This window comes from Bombina bombina, chromosome 6, assembly GCF_027579735.1.
Source record: "Bombina bombina isolate aBomBom1 chromosome 6, aBomBom1.pri, whole genome shotgun sequence".
Classification (NCBI taxonomy): domain Eukaryota; kingdom Metazoa; phylum Chordata; class Amphibia; order Anura; family Bombinatoridae; genus Bombina; species Bombina bombina.
The window spans coordinates 776829392-776848653 of NC_069504.1; the positions used below are offsets into that span (position 1 = coordinate 776829392).

General features: G+C 36.2%; 1 protein-coding gene across 1 annotated transcript in view; it reads right to left on the reverse strand.

The window, feature by feature from the left end:
- The window catches only part of HTRA4 (HtrA serine peptidase 4), a 311700-nt gene extending 296810 nt beyond the window's left edge, over nucleotides 1–14890 (reverse strand). The window contains exon 1 of the mRNA XM_053718083.1: nucleotides 13947–14890. Coding sequence (XP_053574058.1) covers nucleotides 13947–14418 — 472 coding nt within the window. The 5' untranslated portion in view covers nucleotides 14419–14890. The remainder of the gene's footprint in view (nucleotides 1–13946) is intronic.
- Between the last annotated feature and the right edge of the window lie 4372 nt (nucleotides 14891–19262).

Consider the following 19262-nt stretch of genomic DNA (forward strand, 5'->3'; position numbering starts at 1 on the left):
TCATTAGTTCCAGAGCTTATACCTCTACTAGTTAGTGGTATATTCTATCCTACTCTAGTATATATATATATATATATATATATATATATATATATATATATATATATGTGTGTGTGTGTACATATGTAACTATTTATGGCTGAAGGATGTGGATGTATTCCCGCAGTTGAAGTACGATGGCTTCCACCTTCAGTAAGAACATGGAGACCTGGGAATCATGCTGTACCTAGGCTTTTTTTTTTATGTTTTCAATTTACTTCTATCATCAATTGTGTTTTATTCCCATGATATTCTGTGTTGAAGAGATACGTAGGTAGGTGTGTAGCGCACTACATGACAGGAAATATTGCTGCCATCTAGTGCTCATGGAAATGGATAACATTCTTGCAAAACTGCTGCCATATGGTATTCTAGAAATGGGCTGGCTCCTAAATATACGTCCCTGCTTTTTAACAAAAGATTCTGAGAAAACAAAGAAAATTTGATAGAAGAAATAGAAAGTTGTTTAAAATCGCATGCTATATCTGAATTGTGTTTTAATAGTGGAACAAAATTATCTGGGCTCATGTAAACCAATTCATAAATCAAGCAGGGGAGCAATATGACTTTTTAGGAATCATAAAAGTCAATTTAGGCTGATTTTACTCCTGTGCGGTAAGTCATTAAAGGGACATGATACTCATATGCTAAATCACTTGAAACTGATGCCACATAACTGTAAAAAGCTGACAGAAAAATATCACCAGATAATCTATATGTAAAAAAGGAAGATATTTTACCTCAATTTCTTCAGCTCAGCAGAGTAAGTGCTGTGCAAACAGTTATACTTCAGCTGCTGTCCAGCTGCAGGTAAAAATAAAATAAAAGAAGAAATAAACAGCAGCCAATCAGCATCAACAGAACTCTTTTACTGTGATCTCATGAGATTTAACTTAACTCTCATGAGATTTTATAGTAAACTTCCTTAAACTGAATAGGGAAATAACATGAGTGTGCACGAGGCTCACTCCCTTGCCTGTCCTGGGACAGGCATCCTGATTTGCTGCTTAAAGTAATTTACAATGGGTTATGAATACTTAGGACATTTTGAGGTAAAATATCTTTCTTTTTTACATAGAGATGTTCAGGTGATATTTTCTAGTCAGCTTTTTACAGCTATGCTGCATCACTTTCAAGTGTTTCAACATTTGGGTATCATGGCCCTTTAAGGACTAGATTACAAATGGAATGCAAAATATACGTAAATGTGCGCTGGTATTACATATGAGGCGCAATGCAAACACAACCTCAAGTTTGCATTGCCCTGAAGCCTTGTGCTCACAAGAGCGCGTTTCCATAGTCTCCAATAAGAGCCTCGTTTTCATGCTGTTAGACACAGAAAACCACCTAGCGCAGTGCAAATTGTGCAGCATTGAGCAGCAATAAATAAATACATTTGTATATTTATTTATATATATATATATATATATATATATATATATATGTGTGTGTTTTTATGTGTATATATACACATAAATATATATGTATATAAGCATATACAGTACATATATATTTAGGGTGAAAACCCAGTCCCCTTTCACCTCTATGTAAAGGCACATTAGTGACTTTATTTTTCTAACACATCACATCCTCTCACTTTAACCCCTTATAACTGCTTCGTGCAGTTTTTTTTTTTTTTTTTTTTAATAAAAATTGTCCTCTTTATATAAGACTGTTATCTGTATTTTGCGGGCAATTGGGGCATATTTGAACTATTAACCAAAGGTCTGACTTCTGGTTAATTGCACTAGGCACAAAGTGAAACTGCATGCTTGCTGGAGCATTAACCAACCACTTGTAATGGCTGTTTATTGAACGTGCGCCTGTGAAAGGGCAAATTTTCCCCTTAAAGGGTGCACGTTAAGATAGCACTCTACTCGTAATCTGACACGAAGTCTGTTAGCCAAACCAGTAGCTAAAAACTATGCATCAACTAGATGTGAAATGTTAATAGTGCATATAATGAAACAGTTCATTATGATTAATTAATTAATTAATCAATTTCTATATAAATTCACACTGACATAAAGGGACATGAAACTCAAAATGTTTCTTTCATGATTCAGATAGAGAATACAATTTTAAACAACTTTCCAATTTACTTCTATTATTTAATTTGCTTCCTTCTCTTGTTATCCTTTGTTGAAAGGTTTATCTAGGCAAGCTCAGGGGCAGCAGAGAACCTAGGTTCTAGCTGTTGATTGGTGGCTGAATATATATATTGATTGTGATTGGCTCACCCATGTGTTCACTTAGATATAATTAGTGCATTGCTGCTCCTTCAACAAATAATACCAAGAGAATGAAAAAGATTATATAATAGAAGTAAATTAGACAGTTGTTTAAAATTATATTCTCTATCTAAATCATGAAAGAAAATGTTTAGGTTTCATGTCCCTTTAACACTTTAGAAGTGACCTGACATTAGATATTGGAATTGTTGATATAGGTTATTTTATACGAATATAACCATATAAAAGTCATGACAGTTTGTTATTGAAAATATTATCTGTGCATACATAGATAATTTACCATTTTTTATTATTTTTTTCATGCAAAAAAAAAACATAATTGTAACACGATGTTAAAGCTTCAGGACTGAGTGGAAAAGAATATTTTTAAAGCCATGCTAGAAATACTCAACTCCTTAAAGGGACACTGAACCCAAATTTTTTCTTTCGTGATTCAGATAGAGCATGACATTTCAAGCAACTTTCTAATTTACTCCTATTATCAAATTTTCTTTATTCTATTGGTATCTTTATTTGAAATGCAAGAATGTAAGTTTAGATGCCGGCCCATTTTTGGTGAACAACCTGGGTTTTCCTTGCTGATTGGTGGATAAATTCATCCACCAATAAAAAATGCTGTCCAAAGGTCTGAACCAAAAAAAAAAAAGCTTACAGGCCTTCCTTTTCAAATAAAGATAGCAAGAGAACGAATAAAAATTGATAATAGGAGCAAATTAGAAAGTTGCTTAAAATTGCATGCTCTATCTAAATCATGAAAGAAAAAATTTGGGTTCAGTGTCCGTTAAAGGCTGATCATTCTGCAAAATTTGGAAAAGATTCATAATTTCTCCTTTCTCCCTTTCTAAAATACAAATTTATGTCAGATTTCAATCAAATTTGTTCATGTTTTCAAAATTTGTTAGTGTCTTAAAGCCAGGTATCAACATGGAATATTTTATGTACAGAAATTACTTTCACTGAACATTTGTTTGTCTTTAAACCATGTACAAAAATGAACTGTGAATCTTGTAAAAAAATTAGGATATTTCTTAAAGGAACAGTAAACACCTTGTAATTACAGACATTTCTGTTGTGTCATTATAGAATAACATATCTGCCAAGTCTTAACGTTTTTAAAACAAATGAACATCATTTTTACTGCTACTTTCTTTCAATAGACAAAATCCACCCAATAGTTGCATTATTTGGATGAGCCAATCAGGGCTTTGGTCTGCAAACAACAAGGCTACCCACTGTCATATTGCTAGCATAAAATGCATTGTTTTGCAGTTTTTATAAAACCAATTTTTATAATACCAATTAGAACCTGCAACATTAAGCATAGCAGTAAGGTGTTTTAAATCAGGGGTCGACAACTTTTTGGACCTCAGGGACCACTAAACTCACAATTTTTAATCCCATGAACCACTAACGAATTTTTTAAAGGTTCAATCCTCTATAAGGTGTATATACACAGATATACACACACACACACACACATATATATATATATATATATATATATATACACACACACACATATATACACACACACACACACACATATATATATATATACACACACACAAATACACACACACACATATATATACACACACACACACACACACACATATATACACACACACACACATATATACACACATATATTCACACACACACACACAAATACACACACACACATATATACACACATATATATATACACACACACACATATATATACACACATATACACACACACATACACACACACATATATATACACACATATACACACACACATATGTACACACATACACATATACACACACACACATATATACACACACACACACAAATACACACACATATATACACATACACACACATATACACACACATATATACACACACACATATATATACACATATACACACACACACATATACTGTACATAGCTAGTATAACCATAGCTAAGTTTACATTATGTATATATTTACACATTTTTAAGAATTATTTTTTGGAATTAACTAACTGAATGACAGAACTGAGAGAATACTTCCAATTGACAGATGGAGGGTGAGTGCCAACTTTTGAGCTGGAAACAGAGAGGCAGAAAGTGGGAAAAATAGAATTATGTTTCAAAGGACCACAAGACTTCCAAGTTACCTCCCCAGTTAGGAATTATTAAAAGCTACTTATGATCATGGACAGACATTGGAGTCATAAATTAAGTTTATATCAGAAAGCTCTCAATATGAATGTGAGCTAACCCTGACTGATGTTACTGGCAATTACTATAATACTGGTGGGATATGGCTGATCTGCTGGATGGCAATTAATGGAATTAATTAGAATGAAAAATAATTAATATTTAATTTAAAAAAAAGAAAATGAAGGGGAGGAAGACAAACAGTGATGTAAGTCCATCTGAAGGAATTAGGTAAACTACTACAAAGAGACAGGTAAAGGGAAGAAAATAAATGACATATAGGAGAATTTTTTTTTTAAGATTTTCTTTTTTTATATACTTTAATTCCACTATTTCAAGCCAAGACTGTACCAACCTCTGCTGGCTTTAGAATGGAAGCATCTTCCTCTGAGTAGCGCGCCGGGCGGGATGAGTTAAAAATACAATCTAGCTATGCAAGTTGCGCAGTACTACGCAATGTGCGTAGGGAGATTGCAATTTAACTCCTCCTCTGTCGGTTTTCACTGATGTCCAGCCAGGCACTGTAGGGAGTTGTGGCGCGACACCATCAGAGGAGATTAATTCCTGCTTGATAGTGTCAAGGACCACCAACATCTTCTCGTAGACCACTGGTTGGTGACTGCTGTTTTAAAGCCTATGCTACCTGGCCACTTTTGAAGTTTTCCATTTGAAAAATACATCATGTTGTGTCTCTAGAATTGTGTATTCTCCATTTATGTATGTATGTATGTATTGGGTACTTGTAAAGCACGGCTAATCACCCGTATGGGTCTCAAGGCGCTGCTCATTTTATCGACCTCGGAAGGATGAAAGGCTGAGTGGACCTCGCCGGGGATCGAACCTGAAACTCTTGGGCTGCTACAGAGCTCAGCCACAGTTTCTACCGTGATTCAGACAAAGTATATCATTTTAAAAAAGTTTCCAATTTACTCATATTATCAAGGTTTCTTTGTTCCCATTATATTCTTTGTTGAAGAGATACCTAGGTAGGTATTTGGAGCACTACAATGCAGGAAATAGTTCTGCCATCTAGTGCTCTTGCAAATGGATAACATTCTTGCAATACTGCTGCCATATAGTGCTCCAGAAATGGGCCGGCTCCTAAGCATACGTCCACACTTTTCAACAAAAGATACCAAGAGAATGAAGAAAAATGAATAATAGAAGTAAACTAGAAAGTTGTTTAAAATTGCATGCTCTATCTATGAATGAAAAATGTTGTGTTTCATATCCCTTTAACCTTCTTACATTCCCTGTTTTACATTAGGGTTTTGTTTAGCAATAACAAAAGCTTCTAAGCTATCTCCAGTTGTCAGGTATCTGCTGGAGTGTATGTACCTTTAAACAAACTCTATATAAGGCTACTCCTCCCCCTACCACCTGCCAATTAATTTGGTTGTGTTACTGAACAAACTACCTGCATACAGATTCTGCTGACGCTCTGCAAAGATAATTTAATTTCAAGCTTCAAGATTATATTCCTGTGAATAACCTTAACGTATCCAACCATTCCAAACAATCTGCTCACTAAGGGATTACCAACGGACTGTTATTATCTGGCGAGTACAAACTAATCTAATCCCTGTTCATCCACCTCACAGGATACATAAGCCTTCACCGGACCTTAACAACAATTCATCTGTTACCTAAGTCGCTGTGTTTCATATGAACTGAGATTTGAATACCGGCTACTCTGCTTCCAGCCTCTCATTGCCTTGTTCGGCTTCCAGCCGTTCGCTCTCTGTGCTCTCATCGTGCACTCAGCCTGTCAGTACATTCAGCGACCTGATTGGTCAGACAGTACACACCTCTCTCACAGTCGCTACCGCTGCAGCTCCACGCACCTCTCCTCTCTCACAGACGCTGCCGCTGCAGCTCCAAGCACCACTCCTTACTGTAAGTTACAACGGACTCTCTTGTGTGTGCTCTCTCAATAGTCTCTTGTTCAAGACCTATGCCAACCATCTCAGAGAGCCAACAGCTAGCGAAGACAATCTCATCTCATTGCATTTAACTACTAAACTGCTGTTCTCCTACTAAAGTGCAGTCTGACTGTCTCATATACTTCTCCTGTAACAAGATAACAGGAGTCACACTAAAAATCTTAACTATACTTTCATATTTGGTCTGCAGTTGAGATTCACTGTTCACAAGTCCTGACATATTAATTGGCCTTAAAAAATAATGGATCCAGCAGACCTTCCCAACGTTGTGTACAACCTCACACAACGTGTAGATCAACTCTCACAGGCTTTCAGAGAGCTCCAATTGCAAAATGATAATTTGAGGGCAGCTTTAAGGGATAATACACCAGAACCACAAGTCTGCTTACCGGAAAGATTCTCAGGTGACAGAAAGAATTTCAGACAATTCAGGAATGCCTGCTACCTTTTGTTTCAAATGCGGCCAAGGACCTATCAAACAGAGAGGCTAAAGGTTATGACTGTTATTTCCTTTCTGTCAGGTGAAGCCAGGATCTGGGCCGATAATCTTTTTGAAAATAATGATCCATCTCTCACTTCTTTGACTGATTTCTTCACACAAATGAGCTTACTTTACGAAGATACGCAAAAACAGCTCACGGCAGAAGCCAAGATGCGTTCCCTTAGACAGGGTAGACGTCCAGTGGAGGAATACCTCTCAGAATTCAAACTATACATCAAAGACTCTGAATGGAGTGAGGTAGCATTACGGAATCAGTATCGTTTGGGACTATCGGATATACTCAAGGATGAAATAGCCCGTACTGAACTCCCCAATACTCTGGAAGGTATCATGAACCTCTCCATACAGATAGATCGTAGAATCAGAGAGAGACGTTCCGAAAGACAACAGTCTGAACCTTCGCTAAGAATGACCTCACCTTCCCAAGGTACAAAGGATTCCTCTGTTCCCATGGAGATGGGTTTCACAAAAGGCCCACTCACACTAGAAGAAAGGCATCGCAGACAGCAGAAGGACCTATGTATGTATTGCGCTTCCCCTGCTCATACAGTAAAGAACTGCCCTCTGCTCCAACGTCAGAAAAAAAGTAAGTTGACAGTCACTAGGAATTGTCTAACTAACAAGATATCTGATGTTGCTTACTGTACTCTCCCCTTATCCTTACAGTGGGACCACCAGGCCCTTCAGGCGGAAGCAATCATTGATTCTGGAGCCTATGCAAACTTCATTGACTTATCCCTTGTAAAAAAAAAAAAAATTCCCTTGTGTGTGAAAGCAGTACCTGTGTCTCTACGTGTTATTGATGGTTCCATGGTGAGCTCTGGTCCCATTACACATCACACAGTTCCCCTTAGAGTCACTATAGGTAAGGGGCACACTGAATTGATATGCTTTGATGTCATTCCTTCCCCTTTATTTCCTATAGTGTTGGGGTTGTCATGGTTACAGCAACATCAGCCCTCCATCTGCTGGCAGTCCCTACAAGTGGACTTGAACTCCACTTACTGCGTTGAGACCTGTTATCCTCAACAGAAAATACTACATCTTTCAAACCCAACGATCCCCGCTGAATATCAGGATTTTCAAGATGTTTTTGACAAGAAGCAGGCAGAATCTCTGCCCCCACATCGGATATACGACTGTCCTATTGAGTTGTTACCTGGATCAACCATCCCCTATGGGCACCACCTCTCCACGCACCTCTCCTCTCTCACAGACGCTGCCGCTGCAGCTCCAAGCACCACTCCTTACTGTAAGTTACAACGGACTCTCTTGTGTGTGCTCTCTCAATAGTCTCTTGTTCAAGACCTATGCCAACCATCTCAGAGAGCCAACAGCTAGCGAAGACAATCTCATCTCATTGCATTTAACTACTAAACTGCTGTTCTCCTACTAAAGTGCAGTCTGACTGTCTCATATACTTCTCCTGTAACAAGATAACAGGAGTCACACTAAAAATCTTAACTATACTTTCATATTTGGTCTGCAGTTGAGATTCACTGTTCACAAGTCCTGACACCAGTGTATATAAATAAATATACACGTTTGCATACATACATACATTTGACTTCTAGGGGCCACACAAGTTAATTAGGCCAATTTTTACTGTAGTTATGCATCAACTAGAGACCTCAAATGTGACAAGTGTTTGTAATAAAACTGAACTAGCTATGCCAGATCAGAATAGTTGTCAATTTTGATATATAACTGTTAACATTTTAAAATTCAGTTGCATGTTATATTAAAGGAACAGTCTACTCCAGAACATGTATTGCTTAAAAAGATAGATAATCCCTTTATTACCCATTCCCCAGTTTGGCATAACCAACACCTTATATTAAAGGGCCATAATACCCAAATGTTTAAACACTTGAAAGTGATGCAGCATAGCTGTAAAAAGCTGACTAGAACATATCACCTGAACATCTCTATGTAAAAAAGAAAGATATTTTACCTCAAAAGTTCCTCAGTAGCCACCTCCCATTGTAAAGGATTTCTAAGCAGCATTTTAGTGTGTCTGTCCTGGGACAGCTGAAAGGATGAGCCTCGTGAACTCTCATATTATTTCACCAATCAGGTAAAGGAAGCTTACTATGAAATCTCATGAGAGTTAAGTCAAATCTCATGAGATCACAGTAAGAGTTCATGACCTCAGCACTGCTGATGCTGATTGGCTGCTGTTCATTTCTTCATTTTTTTTTTTTTTTTTACCTGCAGCTGGGAGCAGCTGAGTATAACTTTTTACACAGAACTTACTCTGCTGAGCTGAGGAGATTGTGAGGTAAAATATCTTCCTTTTTTACATAGAGATGCTCAGGTGATATTTTCCTGTCAGCTTTTTACAGTTATACTGCATCAGTTTCAAGTGATTTAGCATATGAGTATTATGTCCCTTTAATATACTTTTTACCTCTGTGATCACCTTGTATCTCAGCCTCTGCAGACTGCCTCCTCATCTCAGTGCTTTTCACAGACTTGCATTTAAGCCAATCAGTACTGACTCATAAATAACTCCACAGGAGTGAGCACAATGTTATTTATATGGTACACTTTCTAGCTGTGAAAAACTGTCAAAATGCACTGAGATAAGAGGGGGCCTTCAAAGTCTTAGTAATTAGCAAATGAGCCTACCTAGGTTAAGCTTTCAACAAAGAATACCAAGGGAACAAAGCAAGTTTGATGATAAAAGTAAATTGGAAAGTTGTTGCATGCCCTATCTGAATCATGAACGTTTCATTTTGATTAGACTGTCCCTTTAATATATGATATATTTTGTATTGTTATAATGCAGACTACAATTTAAAAGTTATGATCATTTAGTATTGGGAATTCCACCTGGGCATGGATTTTTAGCATATACAGTACATACAAATAATAACACAATTTAAAAATAAGGATTAATCTACTGTTCAAGCTATAAATACTCTACCCCATAAAATCCATCATCCTTCCAAAGTTCATCAAAAATGGTAGAACAGTTTTTGCCGGTGCCTTGTCTGAATTTCCATAGCTCTCAGTTCAAAAAAGTCCTTTCACAGTCATGCATAAATAACTTTTAAAATACTGAACAAATGTATGTCCTATTTTAATCAAATTAATGTAAACATCTCATAGTAATAAGCATTTAAAAGAGATTAACAGAAATCTTATTTAAAGGGACAGTCTAGTCAAAATTAAACTTTCATGACTCAGATAGGGCATGTAATTTTAAACAACTTCCCTAATTTACTTTTATCATCAAATTTGCTTTGTTCTCTTGGTATTCTTAGTTGAAAGCTAAACCTAGGTAGGCTCATATGTTAATTTTTAAGTCCTTGGAGGCCGCCTCTTATCTGAATGCATTTTGACAGTTTTTCACAGCTAGAGGAAGTTAGTTCATGTGTGCCATATAGATAACATTGTGTTGACGCCCGTGGAGTTACTTATGAGAGGGCACTGCTTGGCTAAAATGCAAGTCTGTCAAAAGAACTGAAATAAGGGGCAGTCTGCTGAGGCTTAGATACAAGGTAATCACAGGGGTAAAAGGTATATTAATATAACCGTGTTGGTTATACAAATAAAATGTAATAAAGGGATTATCTATCTTTTTAAACAATACAAATTCAGGAGTAGACTGTCCCTTTATACTTAAAGGGGCAGTAAGTTCAAAATTAAACTTTCCTGATCCAGATAGAGCATGTCATTTTAAACAACTTTTCAATTTACTTCTATTACCAAATTTGCTTTGTTTTCTTGGTATTCTCTAGTGAAGACTAAACCTAGGTAGGTGAGTAGGAGCTTAGGAGAATGCACTTTTCTAAAGCAGTCTATGGCAGCAATGTTTGTAACTATGTATAACATTGTTGTACATAATGTTGCAAATACTGCTGCCAGATGGCTTAAAGGGACAGGCAACACCAAAATTGTTATTGTTTAAAGGGATAGTCTAGTCAAAATTAAACTTTCATGATTCAGACAGAGCAGGCAATTTTAAGTAACTTTCTAATTTACTCCTATTATAAATTTGTCTTTGTTCTCTTGGTATCTTTATTTGAAAAAACAAGAATGTAAGCCTAGGAGCCGACCCATTTTTGGTTAAGCACCTGGGTAGCACTTTCTAAATTGGTGTCTAAATGTAGCCACCAATCAGCAAGAGCTACCCAGGTGCTGAACCAAAAATGGGCTGTCTCCTAAGCTTAAATTTAAATAAAGATCATCATGAAAGGTTTTTTTTGACTAGACTATTCCTTTAAAAAGATAGATAACACCTTTACTACCCATTCCCCAGCTTTGCACAACCAACTTTGTTATATTAATATACATTTAAACCTCTACATTTCTGCCTGTTCCTAAGCCACTACAGAGACAGCCTCCTATCACATGCTTTTTTTTTAGCTTTTCACAAGAGACTACTAATTAATATGAGCCATATAGATAACATTGTGCTCTATCCCGTAGAGTTGTGCATGACAATGCACTAATTGGCTAAAATGCAAGTCAATAGATAATAGTCATATGATAAGGGGGCTGCCAAAATAAGCTTAGATACAAGGTAATCACAGAGGTAAAAAGTATATTAATATAACCGTGTTGGTTATGCCAACCTGGGGAATAAAGGGATTAGCTATCTTTTTAAACAATAACAATTTTGGAGTTGACTGACCCTTTAAGACACATTCACGTTCCTGAACTCACCTAGGGTTACTCTTTAACAAAGGATACCAAGAGATGTAAATTGGAAAACTGTTGAAAATTGCATGCTCCATCTGTTTAATTTAGATTTTACTGTGCCTTTAAACAACAGGGCTCCACAGTACAGAACACACACAAACTCATGTCTTTTAATTCCTAACTTTTTCTTGGTTCCTGAAAATATGTTTAGTAAGTCTTGAGGATTCATTCTGACTTCTAAAGAAAGATACACTTTAATTCTAGTCAATTCTTATCATAATGTTCATATGTTCAGTAAGGAAAACTTACTAACAATTATCATAAGATCCATACAAATATATAAAATATGGTATATATCTGTAGAATTTGCTTTGCTTTGTTAAATATCCCCCACATTCATTTATATAGCATGTTCCCGCATGACACTGACACATATATACAGGTATTTAGCCTGCAGAAATCAGCGTCACCTCAAGCAGTTACACACAAGGATTACAAGTGGAGAGCTAATTAACGCTGCCGCTCGAGCATGAAGTTTGGCTTTTTGTGTTCGTCGGTTTACGCTCATATTTTTGAAAGTAAACTGTTTTCACTCGCACTCTAAGCTGATGAGAACATATTCTGCTATGTGCAGAACATTGAAATGTGAAATATTTACAGTAAATACATAGGTAAAACTTGTATTGAAAATGAATATTGCATAAATATGTTTTTAAATGTTTTAATCTACTTAACTGCAAAAGGCTCCAATGCACTTATATATATGTCTATATATATATATATATATATATATATAAATATATATATATATGTATGTATGTGTTCATATGAGTATTTATGTCTGTAAATATATATATATATATATATAAATATATATATATATATATAAAATACACACATACATATACATCTCTAGACGTATATATCTCTATGTTAAAATCCTTTGCCTGCTTTTTTTTCTAACACCTGAGACCTGATATCTTTGAGAACCTATAACTTTTTTGTGCAATATTTTTTAGAATCATTTTTATTAGATAGTGTTATCATGAGTGTAACTGTACTTTGTAATTTATTTTTGATGTGTTTTGGGAGACTTTTTTTCTTTTGTAAAACAGTTAACCAGAGCTCAGAAGACGCACTAATCATTCTAGAGTAAATCGGGATCGCGTTTACTTTCAACTCGTAATACCAGCGGTAAACCTGACGTGCGCTCCACTCGTAATCTGGACCAAAATTAGCAAAGTAACCTCCTTTAGGCTATTGCAACCCCTATCCTAGTTTAGCATATTTTTACAAGAAAACAAATATAATTACCAATGTAAACATTTGCAAAGGACTGTTAAAAAAATAACAATTTGAAATCTTCATAGTGACATAAGTGTACCTTAAAATGTTTTTTTGTTTCAGCTACAAGAGAGCTGTTTTCCATGATAAACCAGAGGGGGGGGGGGGGGGGGGGGGGGGAACTATTCATATGTGTCTGTTATATTAAGTAATATATGAAAAATACTAGTATTTTTATCTAAATGAAAGGTTGATCCAGTATAGGTCATAAAGCTAAAACTCCTCCTTTCTGTGTTCACAGTATTTTGTTTTATATAAATTTTGTTTTACTATGGTCAAGTTTGTTATGGTATCCACACAAAAAAATTATTTTTAAAAAGTCACAAAACTGAGTTGGAAACCCACATTTTTTCTTTCATGATTCAGATAGAGCATGTGATTTTAAACAACTTTCCAATTTACTTCCAATTTGTGTTCTTCTCTCTGTATTATTTGTTGAAAAGGAGACCTAGGTAGGCTCAGGATGGAACTGCTGATTGTTGACTGCACATTTATGCCTCATTTTATTGGCTCACCCTATGCTCCCAGTCGTGAATTGCTGCTTATTCAACAAAGGATACAAAGAAAATAAAGCAAATCTGATGACAGAAGTAAATTGGAAAGTTGTTTAAAATTGTATGCTCTTTCAGAATCATAAAATAAAACAATATGGTTTCATGTCCCTTTAAGGTGGGATGTTATAAGATATTAACTTAGGTGGATTCAGTGTATTGATCAGAGATTTGGGGAGCATAGAGTTCTTTAGCTTCTCACCAATTAGTTATACGTCTAAGTCCATTTACTAAGGAATGGAGAGTTTGGGGAATTTATTGCTCATCAGACTAACAGGAAATGACACCAGTCAGCCAAATAATGAAAACTGGCAGTGTACAGTAGTGGGGAATGAAGTTATATTTATATTATTTCATCTAGACATGGCAAAAAATTGGCAAAACAAGATGAAAAGAAATAATGTGAAACAAAAAGAAGTTATATAGCAATATTATCCAGATAACATCTAATGTTGTATCATGCCCCCTACCTGTTTCACATGGTCCCTTCTGGATGTGGATAGCAGGTGGTGAATTGAGCAATCTTGCCTGTCTGTTCTCTGCTTTAAGATGGCACACATTCCTGTAGGTTCTTCCATCGCTTCCACATACTGGTTCACCGGTACTACAAACACAAACGCCCACTATCTTCTTCACTGTCCCTGCGGTATTAGGCAGAACACACTCCAAACCTTCTCCACAGGGGGGACCCCCACGTTGCCCACAGACCTCTCCCTCACCTGCTCCACAAACTGGACAGCACCCACATGCATCCCTCACCTCACCAGCTGGACATGGTAATGGAGTGCGCACGCAACGGGAAAGCTCACAGACCCGGGGACAACTAGGGGTTTGGCGGCGGGAGACGCGAGGAACCGCAGATGTTGAAAGGAAAAGGAGGAAAATGTAGAATAGGGGCCATGACGAAGACATTGCTCTGGGGTATATGATAGATGCTCCCATTCTAGACAAATCAGGTGGATAACTAAAGGACCTAGATTTATGCCCTTTGATGTAAACACTATAAAATAAACTTTTAACTTTCACTAAAATTAGCTAAAGTATTATAAAGAAACTTCTAAGGGAAGTATGATTTACAGATTGTCATTTCAAAATAAAGCAATTCCCTTAAAAATGTAATTTTGCATAGTCCTGTTCCCTATTTTGACTAAACATGTCAAAATGTACTAAAACACCAAATATGATTTAAATCTTACGCCCCTACTATTCTAACACACTAACTAAAAAAAATACAGCATACGGCAATCCAAACTTTTGCTTTCTAAATTAAAAATATAAATATATATATATTTTTCCATAGGTCATTAGCTCCCACAGCATAAGTGTCACACAAATCTCCCTCAGCAATAGACAAGAGTAGTAAGATTCAGTTCTTCAGTTCATCTTGTGTCCAGATGAAATATCCTCCTAATACTACACTTGAGTACATATAAAAACATCTAATTCCACCTACTTGAGCACTAAAACCCGCCCCCAAAATTCCTTGTCATGATTTCTGTGTAAGCTATAAAATTAACTCATAAAGCAGAGAAGAGCGTAGTATCATTAAGCAATAATACCATCACTTATTTTTTTTTAAGTTCTTGGTGTTTTTTTGAGCATTCTTTCTGACTTCTAAAGAAAGATACACTTGAATTGTAATCAATTCATATCATACTGTTTATATGTTCAGTAAGGAAAACTTACTAAAATTATAAAATGATCCATAAAATAAAAAGAAAAAAAGAAAATCTTTAAAATTTGATAGTGATAAAATCACTGACAAAGTATGGATATAAAATATAGTACATATCTGTAGAATTTGCTTTGTTAAATGTTTTTTTTCTCTCCTTATATCCCTCACATTCATTTATTTAGCATGTTCCCGCATGACACTGACACATATATACAGGTATTTACCCTGCAGAAATCAAGAAGTTACACACAAAATCAGCAAAGCAACATCCTTTAGGCTATTGCAACCCCCTATCCTAGTTTAGCATATTTTTACGAGAAAGCAAATATAATTACCAATGTAAACATTTGCCAAGGACTGTTAAAAAAATAGCTATTTGAAATCTTCATAGTGACATAATTGTGCCTTTAAAATGTGTTTTTTTTATTATTTTTTAATCCATCTAAGAGAGCTGTTTTCCATGATAAACCAGAGGGGGGGAAATAACTATTGATATATGAAAAATACTAGTACTAGTTTTACCTAAATTAAAGGTTGATCCAGTTTGGGTCATAAAACTAAAACTCCTCCTTTCTGTGTTCACAGTATTTTGCTATTTAAAATGTGTGTTTTACTATGGTCAAGTCCTTGTTATGGTATTCACAAAAAAAAAAAAACTTTTAAAAAAGTCACTATCAGTTGCAAACACTTTAAAGGGACATAAAACAATTTGATATAATATAAAAAGCTAAATCATATATATATATATATATATATATATATATATATATATATATATATATATATAAACATCTGCAATAAACTTTTATTGTTTATTTTGTCCCCTTTTCCTGTAATGTGAGCATTTCAGTTCTTGTTAGAAATGGAAGTGCAGAACACATATTCCTTACAGTCATTGGCTGCAAACTCTAGTGACGTATTTATGACTGTCCCTAATTGGCCACAACCGAGAAAGTAACCTAAGTTGCAACACGGCAGCTCCCATTGTTTTATAGAGATTCCATTTTTACACTTATTTTGTTACTATTTAAACTAATAAAACTAAAAATACATCAGCATGTTATTCTCAGACTAATCTTTTCTTATCTAGCATTTGTTTAGTGTTTAATGTCCCTTTAAGGTGGGATGTTATAAGATATTAAAGTAGGTGGATTCAGTGTATAAATCAGAGATTTGGGAAGCACAGAGTTATTTAGCTCCTCCCCAATTAGTTATACGTCTAAGCCTATTTACTAAGGATTGGAGAGTTTAGGGATTTTATTGCTCATCAGACTAACAGGAATTGACACCAGTCAGCCAAATAATTCAAATTGACAATGTACAGTAGTGGGGAATGTAGCTTAAAAAAGCTAATTATTTTATTATGATATCTAGACAGGAAAATCTGGAAAGAAATAATGTAAAACATAGAGAAGTGATAGAAAATAACACGATGTATATAGATATATATACTGCACAAAAATACAATAATACAATATATATATATATATATATATATATATATATACATACATAAGTATACTGTATATAGGGGTGCCAAGTATAATAGTGAACCACAAAAAGATTAAAAGATTATTATAACAATGTGATAAATATTAAAAGTAATATAAAGAGTACAATGTGATGCTCACAGTCTCTGCAAATATATAATATAAAAAGAAGCATTCTTCTTTATGTGGTATGTTCCATAAAAGTCTGCTCTTCTTGTAAAGTCCGGACGATGAAAGCTCCATAACGATACGAAAAAAAAGGAGGCGCCTCATAGGGCAGCCAACCACATTTATAGTGAAGGGATCGGTCATAGGGGTAGATTTAACATGCTGCAATCTACCCCCGACGTTTCCGGATTGCAGGAAACTTAAGATAAGAAGCAGCGGTCTTTAGGTGGCGGACTGCTATCATCCCGATCAAATACTTTAGCAATGTCGGGCAGACATGATTCAATACAGCGAATCTTGTCCGCCCGCCATTTGATATATTGGCCCCATAGTGTTATTCAAATGTGAGAGAGCACAAATGTGTGCTACACAGGCAAGCCGGAACCTCGGAGTCATCGGCAGACTTAACTCCAGTATTGGAACACAGTCAAAGTGTGATGACAGCAAACTTCAGGCCAAAGCTCCAAAGATGGAATCCAGGTAAGTGTGCATCCGGCAGATACTGCTTTTGAGGCGATATCTGATCCGCTTGAGCCGAACACCTGCTATCTACAGGAAGTATAGATAACCTCCACTAACAGGAGGAAGATACAATGGCCTCTAGTTATCAAGCCGTCAACCTCAAATACGCTGGAATTCTGCAGCGTATTTGTGGCGAAGCTGTTTTGCCTAAGTTATCAAGCCCTGCTTCCCGGCAAAAGTAGAATATAGTGACGTAAGCTTCGATCCGCCGGACTCAGTCCGACACAGATCGATTCTTACGTCACTCCAGATGTTCCGAACGCAAGTTCGGCACAATCTGACTACTTTTGGGAGTTATCAAATGACTACCAGGTATGCTCAGCACTTTTCCGGCCCAGCGTACCTGGTTTTCAATCCGCCGCCCTGGAGGCGGCGGATCCCATAAGAATCAATGGGAGTCTGACCATAGCGAAAGTTCATGTTCGCTGCTGCCCGACATCCCATTGATTCCTATGGGAGATGTTTGCACCTAACACCCTAACATGTACCCCGAGTCTAAACACCCCTAATCTGCCCCCCTACACCGCCGCAACTAAATAAATGTATTACCCCCTAAACCGCCGCTCCCGGACCCCGCCGCAACTATAATAAACTGATTAACCCCTAAACTACCGCTCCTGGACCCCGCTGCCACCTACATAATACCTATTAACCCCGATCCTGCCCCCCCTATACCGCCGCCACCTATAATAAATGTATTAACCCCTATCCTGCCGATCCCGGACCACGCCGCCACCTATATTAAACTTATTAACCCCTAAGCTGCCCCCCCTACACCGTCGCCACCTATAATAAATTTATTAACCCCTATCCTGCCCCCCCTATACCGCCGCCATCTATATTAAACTAATTAACCCCTAAACATAAGTCTAACACTAACCCTAACACCCCCCTTACTTAAATATTATTTTAATAAATGTAAATAAAAATTACTCTTATTAACTAAATTAATCCTATTTAAAACTAAATACTTACCTATAAAATAAACCCTAATATAGCTACAATATTACTAATAATTATATTGTAGCTATTTTAGGATTTATTTTTATTTTACAGGCAAATTTTAATTTATTTTAACTAGGTACAATAAATAATTTATTTTAACTAGGTACAATAGCTATTAAATAGTTAATAATATTTAAAAATGCCCTTCATCCATCCGACGAGGAGCGGCTCCATCGTCAAGACCTCCGGCGCGTAACATCCTTCTTGACCAACGACTAGACGACGAATGAAGGTTCCTTTAGTGACGTCATCCAAGATGGCGTCCCTCGAATTCCGATTGGCTGATAGGACTCTATCAGCCAATCGGAATTAAAGTAGGAAAAATCTGATTGGCTGATCTGGATGTCCTCTTCTGCCCAGATAGGATGAAGACTTCTGCCGCTCCGGATGCCCTCTTTTGGTCCATCGGTGCCCGGTTGGGTGAAGACGACTCAAGGTAGGGAGATCTTCAGGGGGGTAGTGTTAGGTTTATTTAAGGGGGTTTGGGTTAGAGTAGGGGTATGTGGGTGGTGGGTTGTAAATGTTGGGGGGTGGTATTGTGGTTTTTTTAACATGCAAAAGAGCTGATTTCTTTGGGGCATGCCCCGCAAAAGGCCCTTTTAAGGGCTGGTAAGGTAATAGAGCTGTTAACTTTTGTAATTTAGAATAGGGTAGGGCATTTTTTTATTTTGGGGGGCTTTGTTATTTTATTAGGGGGTTTCAATTAGGTGTAATTAGATTAAAAATCTTGTAATATTTTTTTATTTTTTGTAACTTAGTTTTTTTTTATTTTTTGTAACTTAGTTTATTTAATTGTATTTAATTGTAGGTATTTGTAGTTAATTAATGTAATTTATTTATTGATAGTGTAGTGTTAGGTTTAATTTTAACTTAGGTTAGGATTTATTTTACAGGTAATTTTGTATTTCTTTTAGCTAGGTAGTTAT